The 15,164-nt window shown below is 38.3% G+C and overlaps 1 protein-coding gene across 1 annotated transcript in view; it reads left to right on the forward strand.

Moving 5' to 3' along the window:
* The first annotated feature begins 820 nt into the window (after positions 1-820).
* Positions 821-15,164, forward strand: part of nbeal1 (neurobeachin-like 1) — a 117,789-nt gene continuing 103,445 nt past the window's right edge. Inside the window, 4 exon segments of the mRNA XM_062058685.1 lie at positions 821-950; positions 1,341-1,468; positions 3,811-3,937; positions 4,131-4,421. Of these exon segments, the coding sequence (XP_061914669.1) occupies positions 4,371-4,421 (51 nt within the window). The 5' untranslated portion in view covers positions 821-950; positions 1,341-1,468; positions 3,811-3,937; positions 4,131-4,370.

Here is a 15,164-nt window from a genome sequence, read left to right on the forward strand (position 1 = left end):
AAATTTAAAATAAATAAATACATTTAAAAAATATATACATATATGTGTATGTATGTATGTATTTATGCATGTTATATATTTTTATATTTATATATATATATATATATATATATATATATATATATATATATATATATATATATATATATATATATATATATATATATGTACTATACATAATCAAATATTTCACCAATCATTTTCATATGAAGATTTGTTTAGGATTCTTAAGATGTTTTGGAATTTTTTGCGACTTATAAAAAGGAAAAAAAAAAATATATATATATATATATATATATATATATATATACCGGTATATATATATATATATATATATATATATATATATATATTCTGTTTGTAGTTGAACAATTTTTACACGAGATGGCAGTACAACAACAAGAAAAACAACAAACCCACCCCCCTGCAACGACGTATGGCCACATCGGCACCGTAAAGCAGGAAAAACTGTCGTGACTATTCAAGTGTCCTATACACACTAAAAAATTAATTTCAGTCCGAAGACTTCTCTCGTGCTAAAAAAAATACCACGCAGAAGAAAACATCTGCACATCTTTGACACTACACATTTGGCATGAACGCGTCCAGTTTCCTAGCTCTGGAGAGCGCATTGACTATATTTCCGGTTTGCCATCAAATTAAAAAACGGTACTCGCGAAGATGTTCCACGATAAATACGTATATTTGTTTGAATATCAGTAATATTTTAGTGATATCCGTTTAATGAGTCTTTAAAATGTTTAAATCACGCTAAATCTTGCAATCTTGGTGATGAAAGCCGAATCTTAGATGTCTTGGACATCAATCATCTTATTTTGAAATAACCCCATACGTCATCGAGCGACGCAGCGTCGCATGCAGCGCGTTGTTCTGGCCAGCTTGACGGCTCTCTACTCCGCTAAAGACATCGGGGTTTCGGCTCCGACCAGGTGAGTAGTCTTCCACTTCGTGTCGACAAAGCCAACACTAGCAGGTACGTCCCTTTCACGACGTGACATAAACGCAGCTTTGGATTGTGGCGAGACGGGCCGCTTCTGTCACATGAGTCGGAGGAGGAGGAGGAGGAGGAGGAGGAGAAAGGGAGGCTGGAAAATAGAAATATGTATTTTGACAGCTAGCGTGAGGGTTAGCTCGGCCAGGTAAGGTCGTCTAATGCCGGAAGGCGTCACGCCACAGGTGAGGCTTACTTTTACAGCGCGAGAGAGACTCTTGTGATTGTGTTGAACCCTGTCTGTTTTGTGCGGGGATATGTGGCCAACATGCATCGAGTGTACAACTTTTCATGTAACTATTATAATCCTGTGCTTCTGTCTTGACAGTGTCAACAATATGCCGGCTAGAGGATTTTAAATACCCAGAACACATCGGAGCCTTTGGAATACTTGTTTTCTCTGTGGGATATATAGTGGCCAACAGCTCAAAGTGCATCGAGTGTACAACTTTTAAGGTAGCTATAATCATGTGCTTCTGTCTTGAAAGTCTCAACAATATTCTGACCGAGAGATTTTAAACACCCAGAACACTTTAGAATACATGATTCATTTGGGATATACAATAACAAACAGCTCCAAATGCATCAAATGTTGGTCATTTCCCAACCAATATTCTACAACACAAATACAACGATGAAACATGTTTTTTGACTACGTTTATTCAATGTCAGGTTGTAACGTTGATTGGACCATTGAAATTTGGTAATTTCCCAAACAATATTCTACAACACAAATACAACGTTGAAACAACATGCTTTTTGTCGACGTTGAATCAACGTCAGGTTGTGACGTTGATTTGACCATTGAAATTTGGTCATTTCCCAAACAATATTCTACAACACAACTACAACGTTGAAACAACATGCTTGATATACAATAACAAACAGCTGAAATGCATCAAATGTTAGTGATTTCCCAACCAATATTCTAATCTACAACACAAATACAACATGCTTTTTGACGACGTTGAATCAATGTCAGGTTGTTACGTTGATTTGACCATTGAAATGTGGTAATTTCCCAACCAAATTTCTACCACACAAATACAACGTTGAAACAACATGCTTTTTGACGACGTTGATTTGACCATTGAATTTTGGTCATTTCCCAACCAATATTCTACAACACAACTACAACGTTGAAACAACATGCTTGATATACAATAACAAACAGCTCAAAATCCATCAAGTTTTGGTGATTTCCCAACCAATATTCTACAACACAAATACAACGTTGAAACAACGTGCTTTTTGACGACGTTGAATCAATGTCAGGTTGTGACGTTGATTTGACCATTGAAATGTGGTCATTTCCCAACCAATATGCTACAACACAACTACAACGTTGAAACAACATGTTTGATATACAATAACAAACAGCTAAAATGCATCAAATGTTAGTGATTTCCCAACCAATATTCTAATCTACAACACAAATACAACATGCTTTTTGACGACGTTGAATCAATGTCAGGTTGTGATGTTGATTTGACCATTGAAATGTGGTAATTTCCCAACCAAATTTCTACCACACAAATACAACGTTGAAACAACATGCTTTTTGACGACGTTGATTTGACCATTGAATTTTGGTCATTTCCCAACCAATATTCTACAACACAACTACAACGTTGAAACAACATGCTTGATATACAATAACAAACAGCTCAAAATCCATCAAGTTTTGGTGATTTCCCAACCAATATTCTACAACACAAATACAACGTTGAAACAACGTGCTTTTTGACGACGTTGAATCAATGTCAGGTTGTGACGTTGATTTGACCATTGAAATGTGGTCATTTCCCAACCAATATGCTACAACACAACTACAACGTTGAAACAACATGTTTGATATACAATAACAAACAGCTCTAAATGCATCAAATTTTGGTGATTTCCCAACCAATATTCTATAACACAAATACAACGTTGAAACAACGTGCTTTTTGACGATGTTGAATCAATGTCAGGTTGTGATGTTGATTTGACCATTGAAATGTGGTAATTTCCCAACCAAAATTCTACAACACAAATACAACGTTGAAACAACATGCTTTTTGATTACGTTTTATCAATGTCAGATTGTGACGTTGATTTCACCATTGAATTTTGGTCATTTCCCAACCAATATTCTACAACACAAATACAAAGTTGAAACAACATGCTGGATATACAATAACGAACAGCTCAAAATGCATCAAGTGTGCATTGAGTGTACAACTTTTAATTTAACCGTAATCGTGTTCTTCTGTCTTCGACAGTGTCAACAATATGCTGGCTGAAGAATTTTAAATACCCAATATACATCAGAGCATTTGGAATAAATTTTTCTCTGTGGGATATATAGTGGCCAACAACTCAAAGTGCATCGCGTGTACAACTTTTAAGGTAGCTATAATCGTGTGCTTCAGTCTTGAAAGTGTCAACAATATTCTAACTGAGAGATTTTAAATACCAAGAACACATCGGAGCCTTTGGAATACTTTATTTATTTGGGATATAAAATAACGAACAGCTCAAAATGCCTCAAATTTTGGTAATTTCCCAACCAATATTCTACAACACAAATACAACGTTGAAACAACATGCTTTTTGACAAAGTTTATTCAATGTCAGGTTGTGACGTTGATTTGACTATTGAATTTTGGTCATTTCCCAACCAATATGCTACAACACAAATACAACGTTGAAACAACATGCTTGATATACAGTAACGAACAGCTCGAAATGCATCAAGTGTGCATCAAGTGTACAACTTTTTATGTAACCGTAATCATGTGCTTTTGTCTTGACAGCGTCAACAACATGCCGGCTGAAGGCTTTTGAATACCCAGAACACATCAGAGCCTTTGGAATAAAACATTTGATGTGGGATATATAGTGGCGAACAGCTCAAAGTGCATCGAGTGTACAACTTTTAAGGTAGCTATAATCATGTGCTTCTGTCTTGAAAGTGTCAACAATATTCTGACAGAGATATTTTAAATACCCAGAAGTTATTGGAGCCTTTGGAATTCATGATTTATTTGGGATATACAATAACAAACAGCTCAAAATGCATCAAGTGTACAACTTTTAATGTAACTATTATAATCCTGTGCTTCTGTCGTGACAGTGTCAACAATACACCGTCTGAAGGATTTTAAATACCCAGAAACCATCAGAGCCTTTGGAATACATTTTTTCTTTTGACATCTGGCTGTTTTTGTGGGATATTTCGCCAACGGGGCGGAGAACGCTCACGATGCTGATACCCAGCAACCAGGGTTGAGGTGTTGACTTGCTTGACTATGAAGCTCCCAGGAAAGTGACCTCGGTGGAGCCTGCAGCCCAAGGTTGCCAGTCGCCGGGCACGATGGCATCCAGTGAGAGACTGTACGAGGTCTGGATGCTCTACTGCAACAAGGTGAGGTGTGGGGAATGGTGTGAAGACATGTGCTAGCTTAGATGTTCGCAGTGAGGCTCGGCTATCTAAATGTAAACAGTCATCATCCGTTGGCCACCTGGTGTACTTTGGTAAACCTCACTTCATGACACCTTAACACAGGGGTGTCCTAGTTGTGGCCCAGGGGCCATTTGCGGCACACAGATAAAATGTTATATATATCGAGTTCACCTCCCTGTTGAGGTGTTTATGGCACGTCCGACCAGTAGGAGACCATGGGGGAAACCCAAGACATAGTCTACCAGCTGGCTGGGAGACGCCTCGGGATCCCCCCGGGAAGAGCTGGACAAAGTAGCTGGGGAGAGGGAAGTCTGGGTTTGTCTGCTTAGGCTGCTGCCCCCGCGACCCGACTTCGGATAAGAGGAAGAAGATGGATAGATGCAAGATAGAGTTTTGTTGTCAGAAAAACACAACAACAGTGAAAAGGTAACAAAAAATAGAGCAAAAAATCCAAATGTAATGAGAAAAAGCTGACATTTTCTAATTAATAATAATATAGTCAACTATAACACCAAACGTACATAAAGTTTTGTCTTTAAATATATAAAATATCTGTTTTTTAGCTCATGCACACTTTGACTTTTCAGTATGCAGCCCTTGGTGGAAATAGTTTAGACACCCCTGGTCTACAATATTAGAAGCTCTCAAGATAAATTAATAATAAGTGCCTTTTTAAAATGGTCAAGTCTAGGGATCAACAACATTTAAAGATTTATACATTGACAACATTTGTGCCTCTTTCCAGCAACTTTGTGATAAATGATCACTCCTTAATGAACACTTTTTTTAGAAATCTACAGATCCGCAGTTTTGTTCGTAATTCTTTTCCCAGGTTTCCAAACTCACCGACTGGCACGGTTTTAGATGCTTTTTTTGACACCACTTCTGACTTTAAAAGGATCAATTACACGTATCTACAATCACATTGTTCATTTACGCCTCGAATCTCTGAATTCACTTAAGTCACTTTGAGAGTGTGACTTAGGAGTGACCATATCTGAGGATAGCTGGACAGAGAGTTTAAGTGGCATTTATAAGTCTTCTATTTGTGCTAGACACAGCCTTATTCATACTTTGTACCTATTATACCAAGGTCCAGCAAGCTAAGATGTATGACGAAATATCAGTATTTTGTGATCGGTGTAAACAGTCTCCAGCTAACTTTTAATCCATTGTTTTGGCATTGTCCATCCCTGTGTAGTTATTGGACCTAAATGTTTAATACTTTATTTTTAATAATTGGCGAAATGATCGAACCAAATCCTCTAAGCGGACTATTTGGGGTAGCCCCTCAGTCATCTTCTCTTAAGAAAAAAACTTGGTAGCATTTACTACTCATTGTGCTAAATGGGAAGGGTGCAGCGCCTCCCTGCCACACCCGCGCCCCTCCGCCAATATGTACCTTTAAGCATTAATGGTGCCTTCACAGATGTGTACGTTAGCCATGCTTTGGGCACTATTACACACCCATACCATCACAAAAGCTGGGTTTTGAACTTTGCGCCTTTAACAGTCCGGATGGTTTTTTTCCTCTCTGTTCCGGGGTACACGTTGTCCACAGTTTCCAAAAACAATTTGAAATGTGGACTTGTCAGACCACAGAACACTTTTCCACTTTGCATCAGTCCATCTTAGATGAGCTCGGGCCCAGCCAGCGGCGTTTTTGGGTGTTGTTGATAAATGGCTTTGGCTTTGCATAGTAGAGTTTTAACATGCACTTACAGATGTACCGACGAACTGTAGTTACTGACAGTGGTTTTCTGAAGTGTTCCTGGGCCCATGTGGTGTTATCCTTTACACACTGATGTCGTTTTTTGATGCTGTACCGCCTCAGGGATCGACGGTCACAGGCATTGCCGCTTCTCCAGATTCTCTGAACCTTTTGATGATATTACGGACTGTAGCTGGTGAAATCCCTAAATTCCTTGCAATAGCTCGTTGAGAAATGTTGTTCTTAAACTGTTGGACAATTTGCTCACGCATGTGTTCACAAAGTGGTGACCCCCGCTCCATCCTTGTTTGTGATTGACTGAGCATTTCATGGAAGCTGCTTTTATACCCAATCATGGCATCCGCCTGTTCCCAATTAGCCTGTTCACCTATGGGATGTTCCAAATAAGTGTTGGATGAGCATTCCTCAACTTTCTCGTTTTTGCCCCTTGTGCCAGCTTTTTTTAAACATGTTGCAGGCATCAAATTCTAAATGAGCTAATATTTGCAAAAAATAACAAAGTTTACCAGTTCGAAGGTTAAGTATCTTGTCTTTGCAGTCTATTCAATTGAATATAGTTTGAAAAGGATTTGCAAATCATTGTATTCTGTTTTTATTTACCATTTACACAACGTGCCAATTTCACTGGTTTTAGGTTTTGTATTTCTGGGTTGTATATATCACAAATCCAATAAACAAATGTTTAAAAACTACCGCACAGCCAGACTAACTGGCGTCTGTTACAATCACCCCTCCCTAAACCTTACTCTCATCGGGTCACGGCACCAAAGTAACCGTGTTCCCCCACTCAGTCCAGCGCTGGGCTCCATCGAGGTGTGTTGCAGTGGGTGGTCAAGTGACAACTGGAGGCTGCGATTGCTGACGCAATGAATGGCTGCTGTCTTTCTACTCCGGAGATGAATGACTCGGCTCTCAGGCCGAGACAGCACCCCTTGAGTCAGCTGTTGGCTCCGTTTAATTTACCTGCCGATAAATCCCGAGCATGTGCTGGCGTCCAATCAAAACGGCCTCCCTGAGCCTCCCCTCACGTGAGTCGAGCTGCGGCAACACACTCTCAGTAATCCCCCACAATAACACGCACAGTAACGCAAGAGTGATTCCCCCATGAAAGTGCAACCGTGTGGCGGAGTAAAGCATGTGTGGTCTTCAAGACGTGTTGTCGGGAACAATCTCATCTCGGTCGCACGCATACGTCTTCTCATTTCTCAAAGCAGTTAAGTGAAAGGAAGCCACAGTCGTCAGCTAAGACCATTACGTAACCAGCGATCCTCTTAGGCGCTGCCATCGGCTCGTGCCTGCGAGTTGCCACTGCACAGAAGCAGCTGCAGGTTGCTGCTGGAAACACAACGGTGTCGTCATCACGCTGAGTGCAGCCTTTTTGTTCCCACCATCTACAAGTGCTTATGGTCCAATAGACGTCATCCTAATGCCCGTTACTGCAGCGAGAAACGGAAGTTATTCGTGATCTGCTCTTATTGATTACAGCGGAACATCTGACGTTCAACATTTCCAGATGCTGATCACTGGTTTGAAAGATTAAATACAAATAATACATTGGTACCTCTGTTTTATTGTTACTAATACGTTCCAAAAGGTCAAGATGTCCCGGTAAGGTCAACTGCATTTTATGGGGAATTTTGCCTGTCATTCACAATTATTATCAGAGACAAGAACACACTTTTTTTTTAGGATTTTAAAGATGATAAAAAACGCTTGAAAGATGCGACTATTGGGAGTCAGCGTCGTAGCCTTCAAAGCCTATAAAACAACTTAAAACAGCGTTTTATATACACACTGTAAGTATATATATATATAATGTAGTAACAGACATGTTCATAACAATATGTAATATGTTTATATACACACTGCAAGTGTATATATAATGTACTAACAGACACATTCATAAAAATATGTAATATGTACATCATACCTACTGCAAATATATATATAATGTAGTAACAGACACCTTCCTAACAATATGTAATATGTACATCATAATCATTTCAAGTATATATATATATATATATATATATATATATATATAATCTAGTAACAGACACCTTCATAACAATATGTAATATATTTTATATACAAACTGCAAGTGTATATATAATGTAGTAACAGACACCTTCATAACAGTATGTATTATGTACATCATACCCACTGCAAGTATATATATATAATGTAGTAACAGACATCTTCATAATAATATGTAATGTTTTATATACACACTGCAAGTGTATATTTAATGTAGTAACAGACACCTTTATAACAATATTTAATGTTTTATATACACACTGCAAGTATATATATATATATGTATATATATATATATATATATATATATATATATATATATATATATGTATATATATATATAATGTAGTAACAGACACCTTCATAACAATATGTAATATATTTTATATACACACTGCAAGTGTATATATAATGTACTAACAGACACATTCATAACAATATGTAATATGTACATCATACCCACTGCAAGTATATATATAATGTAGTAACAGACACCTTCATAACAATATGTAATATGTTTTATATACACATTGCAAGTATATATATAATGTAGTAACAAACACCTTCATAACAATATTTAATATGTTTTATATACACACTGCAAGTATATATATATATTGTAGTAACCGACACCTTCATAACAATATGTAATATGATCAATATTTACCGTATTTTGGTCATTTTAATCATCGTCGGGACTGATTTATTTCACGCATTGATTTCCGTTTCCATAGCAGCTCACTTCCGACTTCTGGCAATAAATGTGTTTCTACTTCCGGCAACAAACGCGAGCGTGTTTTCTAATCATGGCAGACTTTGTAACAGACAACAAATACGACTATTTTTGGTAAAATCATGTGCTTATATTTTTGAAGCTGAATATATGGAGGATGAACTGCTGCTTTTAGAAGCCAGCACGAAGGAAGGGTGAAACGTCGGAGCAGACGGAAGCCGAGAGAATGAGGTCAGCTTGACTCAAAGTTGTAAATGTGGAATTTGAAGCCAAGTTATTACGACATAAATGAAGTGCTTATCCAAATTAACCGGGAAAAAACGTCCCCAGACAGCTGGACCAAACGCACAACTGTCAATCGAGTAAGTCACATTTTAAATATTGATCATGATACACTCAGCACATCATGTGTGGTGTTACAACTACAGTACATACACTGTCTGGCTAGCTGTGTACAAAAAAAACATGAAATAATACTTTACAGATACTATGATATAACTGTTCATGTTTTTCAGTCAGTACAGATTGGTGTCGTATCGCAGTGTTGTGCATTACAAACTTAAACACGTTTCGTGCTGACGTACAAGCTAGCTTATCTCTTTCCGTAGTTAGCTTTTAGCGCTAATACCGAAGCACGCCGATGTGTTACTATGATAGGAAAAGAGTTCCTCAGTGTTTGCTGTTACAATAACAATGTCGCTACAGCTTGGTTATTACACAGGTTACAGAACGTAAATGAAGTATTGACGGTTTTTGATTGCATTTTTAAAGTGATTTAGAGGTCAAATTGATTGCTCCCATTAGCTGTATCGTTAGCCACCTAGAAAGAGTCGATTTTACATGTTAGAATGCAAAAAAATTAAAAACATTTTGTCTTCTTGTCTCACATAATGATTGTGAACGATAGGCACAATTTAAACAAAGTGCAGTTCCTCTTAAATAAATCCAATTTATCTGTTCCAGACACCACAAAGTAAAAAAACAAACATATTTTATAGAGAACAATTATAGTTTTTGGTTGATGCGTGTTGTTTTCCTACAGCTAGCTTATAGGCAGACGTTATTTAGCCGCGCTCGCTAACTGGCTAGCAACGGTATCCATTAGAGCGGCAGCTATCGATTATTTTAGTAATCCATGTTTTGGAATTTCTTCTGTTCAATAAAGAAATGTGCAGAGAAAGCTAGGGTATTTTAATTATTTATTCGAGGCCTCAAATAACATCACTTCAGAGGGAAGAACAAAAAGAGAGAGAGACAAAGAAGCTTCCAGATCTGTATATCCGCCTTAGGAATGTGAGAAGAGAGAGGAGGGTTTCAGGGAAAGAGGATGTGCAAAATACAGACTCCAGCTGATTGTTAACATTAATGCTTTGGTTTAACCTTTGGGAGAGGCAGTAATACAGCATCAACCACAAATAAACATTTGGAGAATAACCTTTGCCCAAAAGACAAATACAGTATAAATAAATTATAATCAGTGTCACAACAGTTCTTATTCTACGCTCTTGGAAGATGGGGGCAAAAGATGTGAGAAGAGCCAAGCAGAGCTATCTTCGCAGGGCCCGACGAATGAGCAGGGAGATATAAAAGAGTCGTATCTGGAACTTGGTTACGTCTGGTCTTCTTAAATAAGCACATATTTTTTCTCGTTAAGCTTGTTAAGTGGTTAGCTTCGATCATTCACTCAGTTCAATTTTAACAAATGAGACATTTGATTTGTCATTAGTTGTTTTAGATCAGTGGTGTCAAAGACAATCACACAGAGCACCAAAATTCAAAGCAAACCTAACAACGAGGGCCTGCCAGGATTAATTGATGCTTTTTTTGGCTAAAATGTGCACGGCAGCTGGTGATTGTGCTTTTATGTGGGCAGATTTTTTTTTTAACTCCACTTGTGTCAATAGACTTCTTTTTTTAAACACTGGCGTGGAGGAAATGTGCAGTTTTAAAAATATTTGTTGTTGGTTATTAGTTTCTGCTTTAAGAGTTCTATATCCCGTAAATGTTGGTGATTGTATGGAAGAGAGCAGCTTGTGCGCACGCTGTGTGTTGGCTAGTTTTAATCACAAGTTATTTGTTGATCGACCATCTCCTCGTCACCCTTTTACTATTGGGACCAAAGCTACAGTATTTTATATGCGCACAAAAACATCAGAATTCGGGAAAATTGTAACTTTGGTCGGGATGTCGGTAGAAAAGGGCAATTTCCAGGAATCTTCTGCAGAAGCCGGAAGAGTTGTCTAGTCTGAGCATGCGCCTGTGGAGCAAGGTTTCCCAGCATGCCTTGTTGTCATTAAAATTATCACTTTTTAATGTGTTATTTTGTACAGACAGGGTTTAAAAGTGGGGCCGTTTTTAAATGATTGCTATTTTTGGCGGTAATGTGTTTAGAATGGTTATTGCAATGCATCCAAAAATACCACTGTCAAAACCCAAGGTGTATAAATATGCATTATGAGGAGAGTGTTGCTCCTTCTTCTTTGAAATTCACCATGCGGGCTGGAAGTTTGTTAATTTTTTAAATGATCCCGCAGGCTGGATGAAATACTTCCCAGGAGTTTGACACCTGTGGCTTAAATTTTCGAAAGATCAGTTGTTAGTTTTGCAACTCATTTTCTAATGCAGATGCCACGTATGTACTTTGCTGTGTTTTTTTTCTTCTTGAAGTCTGTTGTGTTTTTCACTTCTTTATTAAAGTTCTAGCACTTGCAACGTTCAATTGGTGACTAAAACACTCTCAGTGAAGCATAAGACACAAAACATGCAAAATAGTAGGTTTTCTAACAGTGTGTCTATTTAATTTAGTTATTAAAAAGATAATTTAGTTGATTTGATTTCAGTGTGTGTCTAAGTACTTTTTGAGCACTTTTAACAATTTTGGTCACGATAACGGTGAAATGTTCATATAGTTACATCCCGAGTCAAACTGTTGTCGTCAGAAAACCTTTCCTTACGATAGTGAGGTGACATTTTAAGTATCATTCTTGGAAATAAGTTGACTCCAGATCAAGAGGTATTGATACATTTTCTTGAACACTCCTGAAGTCTTTCTGCTTTGAAGGCTCATTTCTTACTTGGGTTCTCTTCTCTCCTTTTTTTGAGGTCAGTCCTTAAAAAAGGCAAAGCAAGGTTCACCGTTTGATGCTAGCTTTTTTTATGCACCTGGTTAATATAACTCACTGGTCCCTTTGTTTCATTCTGAACTATGAATAACCCTGAAATAACGCTGATGTCACTGACTGCGTGTCAGTCAGACATGCCTTAGTGGGTTCTATACCGTCCCACACACTTCTTAAACTGCACCCTTAAGATGATGTCACAGTTGGACTTAGAACTCCTACACTGTGACCACATCTGTCAATAAATTCCACTGGGAGGCAACCTTTTTTTTTAAATGCTGTGGTTTCGTGACTCCATCCGTGTCACCTCCACCAGATTGGGTCATTCGCCCAAGCGGAACGGCTGGCCGACCACGCCTGTCTGGAGTGTTGGCAAAGTGCTGCACCCTCGCAACAGAAGTCCGATTATTAAATCAGGATATGATGTCAAATGGCAGAGCCTCATCTGTTCTCGCAGATCAGCGCATTCTTACTTCTTACAGCCACAATGAATGACGACTGCCAATTGATCTCTGCATTTACTTTGCACAGCCACCAGTTCACAGATCTCAGCTTAAACGGACGTATGGTTTAATCTGATGGTAGACACCTATGTACATTTATACAACATACCCATCAACCGTAATATATCAGTGTTTGTGTGCTTGTGCATAAGAGTATCTCAGAGTCCAGTGCTGAAGGCCTAGAACCAGGGTAACCGGCACCATACAGTGCAGGGTGTGTCCCTGTCTGCCACAGTCCAAACCCTCAATGGGGATCTGTCCTCCAAAGCTGCTGTCTAAATGAGGACATTCTTACACACATACCCAGAGCAGTCAGAGGAGGAAACCGCTTGCTTTGCGCTGTGACATGCTGGAAAAGATTGAACATTTCGCCAGCAAATTATGTGGCAGCATTTGTCTGATTATAGCATGGGATTCATGCACAGCCATGTTTCTCCAACACTGTTTTTGCTCTGACAGAAAGGTTATGTTTGTTTATTTATGTTGTATGGCTACAGGTTTTTATAAATGACGGGTCGTTATTGTTCTAAGGGTGTACCCATAACATGTTTGTGGAACTCCACACATTACACACGTCATACATAAGTATATGAGGGATTTAAATATAACTACATACATCCACCATGCAACATGTTGGCATTCTTGAAGGGGAACTGCACTTTTTGGGGAATTTTGCCTTTTTGTCATTCACGATGCTTATAAAAGTCAGCCATCATTGGAGCCAATAGGAGTCGCCTAGGAGGCCATCAAGGTTTTATACACATGCTGTAAGTATATATGTAATGTAGTAACGGGCACAATAATAATTACATGTAACATTTAACTCATTTAAAGCATACAGCGGCGTGTCACAACGTTCACATTTTCCCTAAACAACAACACTGATTACCACTCACAGCATACTTTGTGAGAGACAACAAACATAATAAAACAATCACTTACTGCACAATGTCTGCTCTAACTGGGATGCCGACTGATGAAACGTTCATATCTTCCCGTTTAGATGAAAAATTAATCATAATCCTCGCGAAGGGAAAAAAAAGTGGGTGCAAAGGAGCATCTTTTCGCCGTCTGCGGGTCTAAGTTAGCTGTCAAAGTTGACCAACTTCTGGGTTTATGTCCACAACCTTCTACTATACAGGTGAGAGGCGTGATTTATAATCTAGAATTAACTTTCACCAGTTCAGAGTAGGGCTGCAACTAACGATTCATTTGATAATCGATTAATCTGTCGATTATTACTTCGATTAATCGATTAATAATCGGATAAAAGAGACAAACTACATTTCTATCCTTTCCGGTATTTTATTGAAAAAAACCAGCATACTGGCACCATGTTGTGGACATTGGGGGTGCAGCATACACCAATAATAACACAGAAATGTAACTCATCAGAACTGAATCAGATATTGTACACGTTTCTGTTGTGAATAATAAAGGATTAATTTTAGGCTGCCTCTAAATAATAGCATGAAATATTCCAGCACCTTCACAACGTTTAGTTGTACTAAAGCGTCACTCAAATCTAAATATATTTATATAGCTTTATCAGCCCGGCTACATTGATCCATTATGAAACCAACCTGAGATATTTCTGTCCGTTACGTTTATTTCCAAATTGGTAACCGTGCGTTTTCTCTCTCAGAACTGAGTCAAATGTGCCGGAGACACAATCTCAGCCCTGCGTTGCAACAAAGGCATAACGTTAAAGTTACTTACAAAACAGCTGAACTCATGAATGCTTGTTGCCACTATGGACTTAAAAAGTTACGTACCGTGAGTTCTTCCCTTCATCCATGGCTCCAACATGTTTCCTTTTCAGGTGCTTCTGAAGCAATGTTGTACTTCCGTGCCATTTTGCAGGAAACGCTCTTCTTTGAAGTCTTTAAAGTAAAGTGTTCCCACACTTTAGACGACTTAGGTCGTACACTTTTCTCCATTGAAGCAATAACCTCAAGATGTTTCTCCGCTAAACTATCGGTACTGTTTTCCTGCGCCATTTTTCGAATGTTTCCAGACGGCGTCGTCACATGAGCTGCACATGACACATCATTGGCTAGCTTACGCCACCTCATGAGACGTAGCCTCAGCGCCGCCCTGGCGCTGTTTTGTACTGTTTTTGTACTTACTTTGATTATTGTTTCTCAGCTGTTTGTAAATGTTGCAGTTTATAAATAAAGGTTTATAAAAAAATAATAATAATAATATTTTTTTTTTTAAATAAAATTTAAAAAAGCCTCTGCGCATGCGCATAGCATAGTTCCAACGAATCGATGACTAAATTAATCGCCAACTATTTTTATAATCGATTTTAATCGATTAGTTGTTGCAGCCCTAGTTCAGAGGCGAGAGAGCAGCTCAGCAGGTTATGATATCAGTATAGCAGCATAAGCTAATTAGCTCTATGTGATCAATGCGCCGCAAAAGTAGGTCCTTAATGTTAGCGCTTATAATAGCGGTATCGCTAATACTTGGTTAATATTCAGGTCACAAAATGTAACTATCGTTTTTTTGGATGTTTTGTAGTGGGTTTTTTGGGGCGCCATAGACGCAGTGACGTCATGACTCTCATTAGCTCCA

This window comes from Entelurus aequoreus, linkage group LG01 (genome assembly GCF_033978785.1).
Source record: "Entelurus aequoreus isolate RoL-2023_Sb linkage group LG01, RoL_Eaeq_v1.1, whole genome shotgun sequence".
Taxonomy (NCBI): domain Eukaryota; kingdom Metazoa; phylum Chordata; class Actinopteri; order Syngnathiformes; family Syngnathidae; genus Entelurus; species Entelurus aequoreus.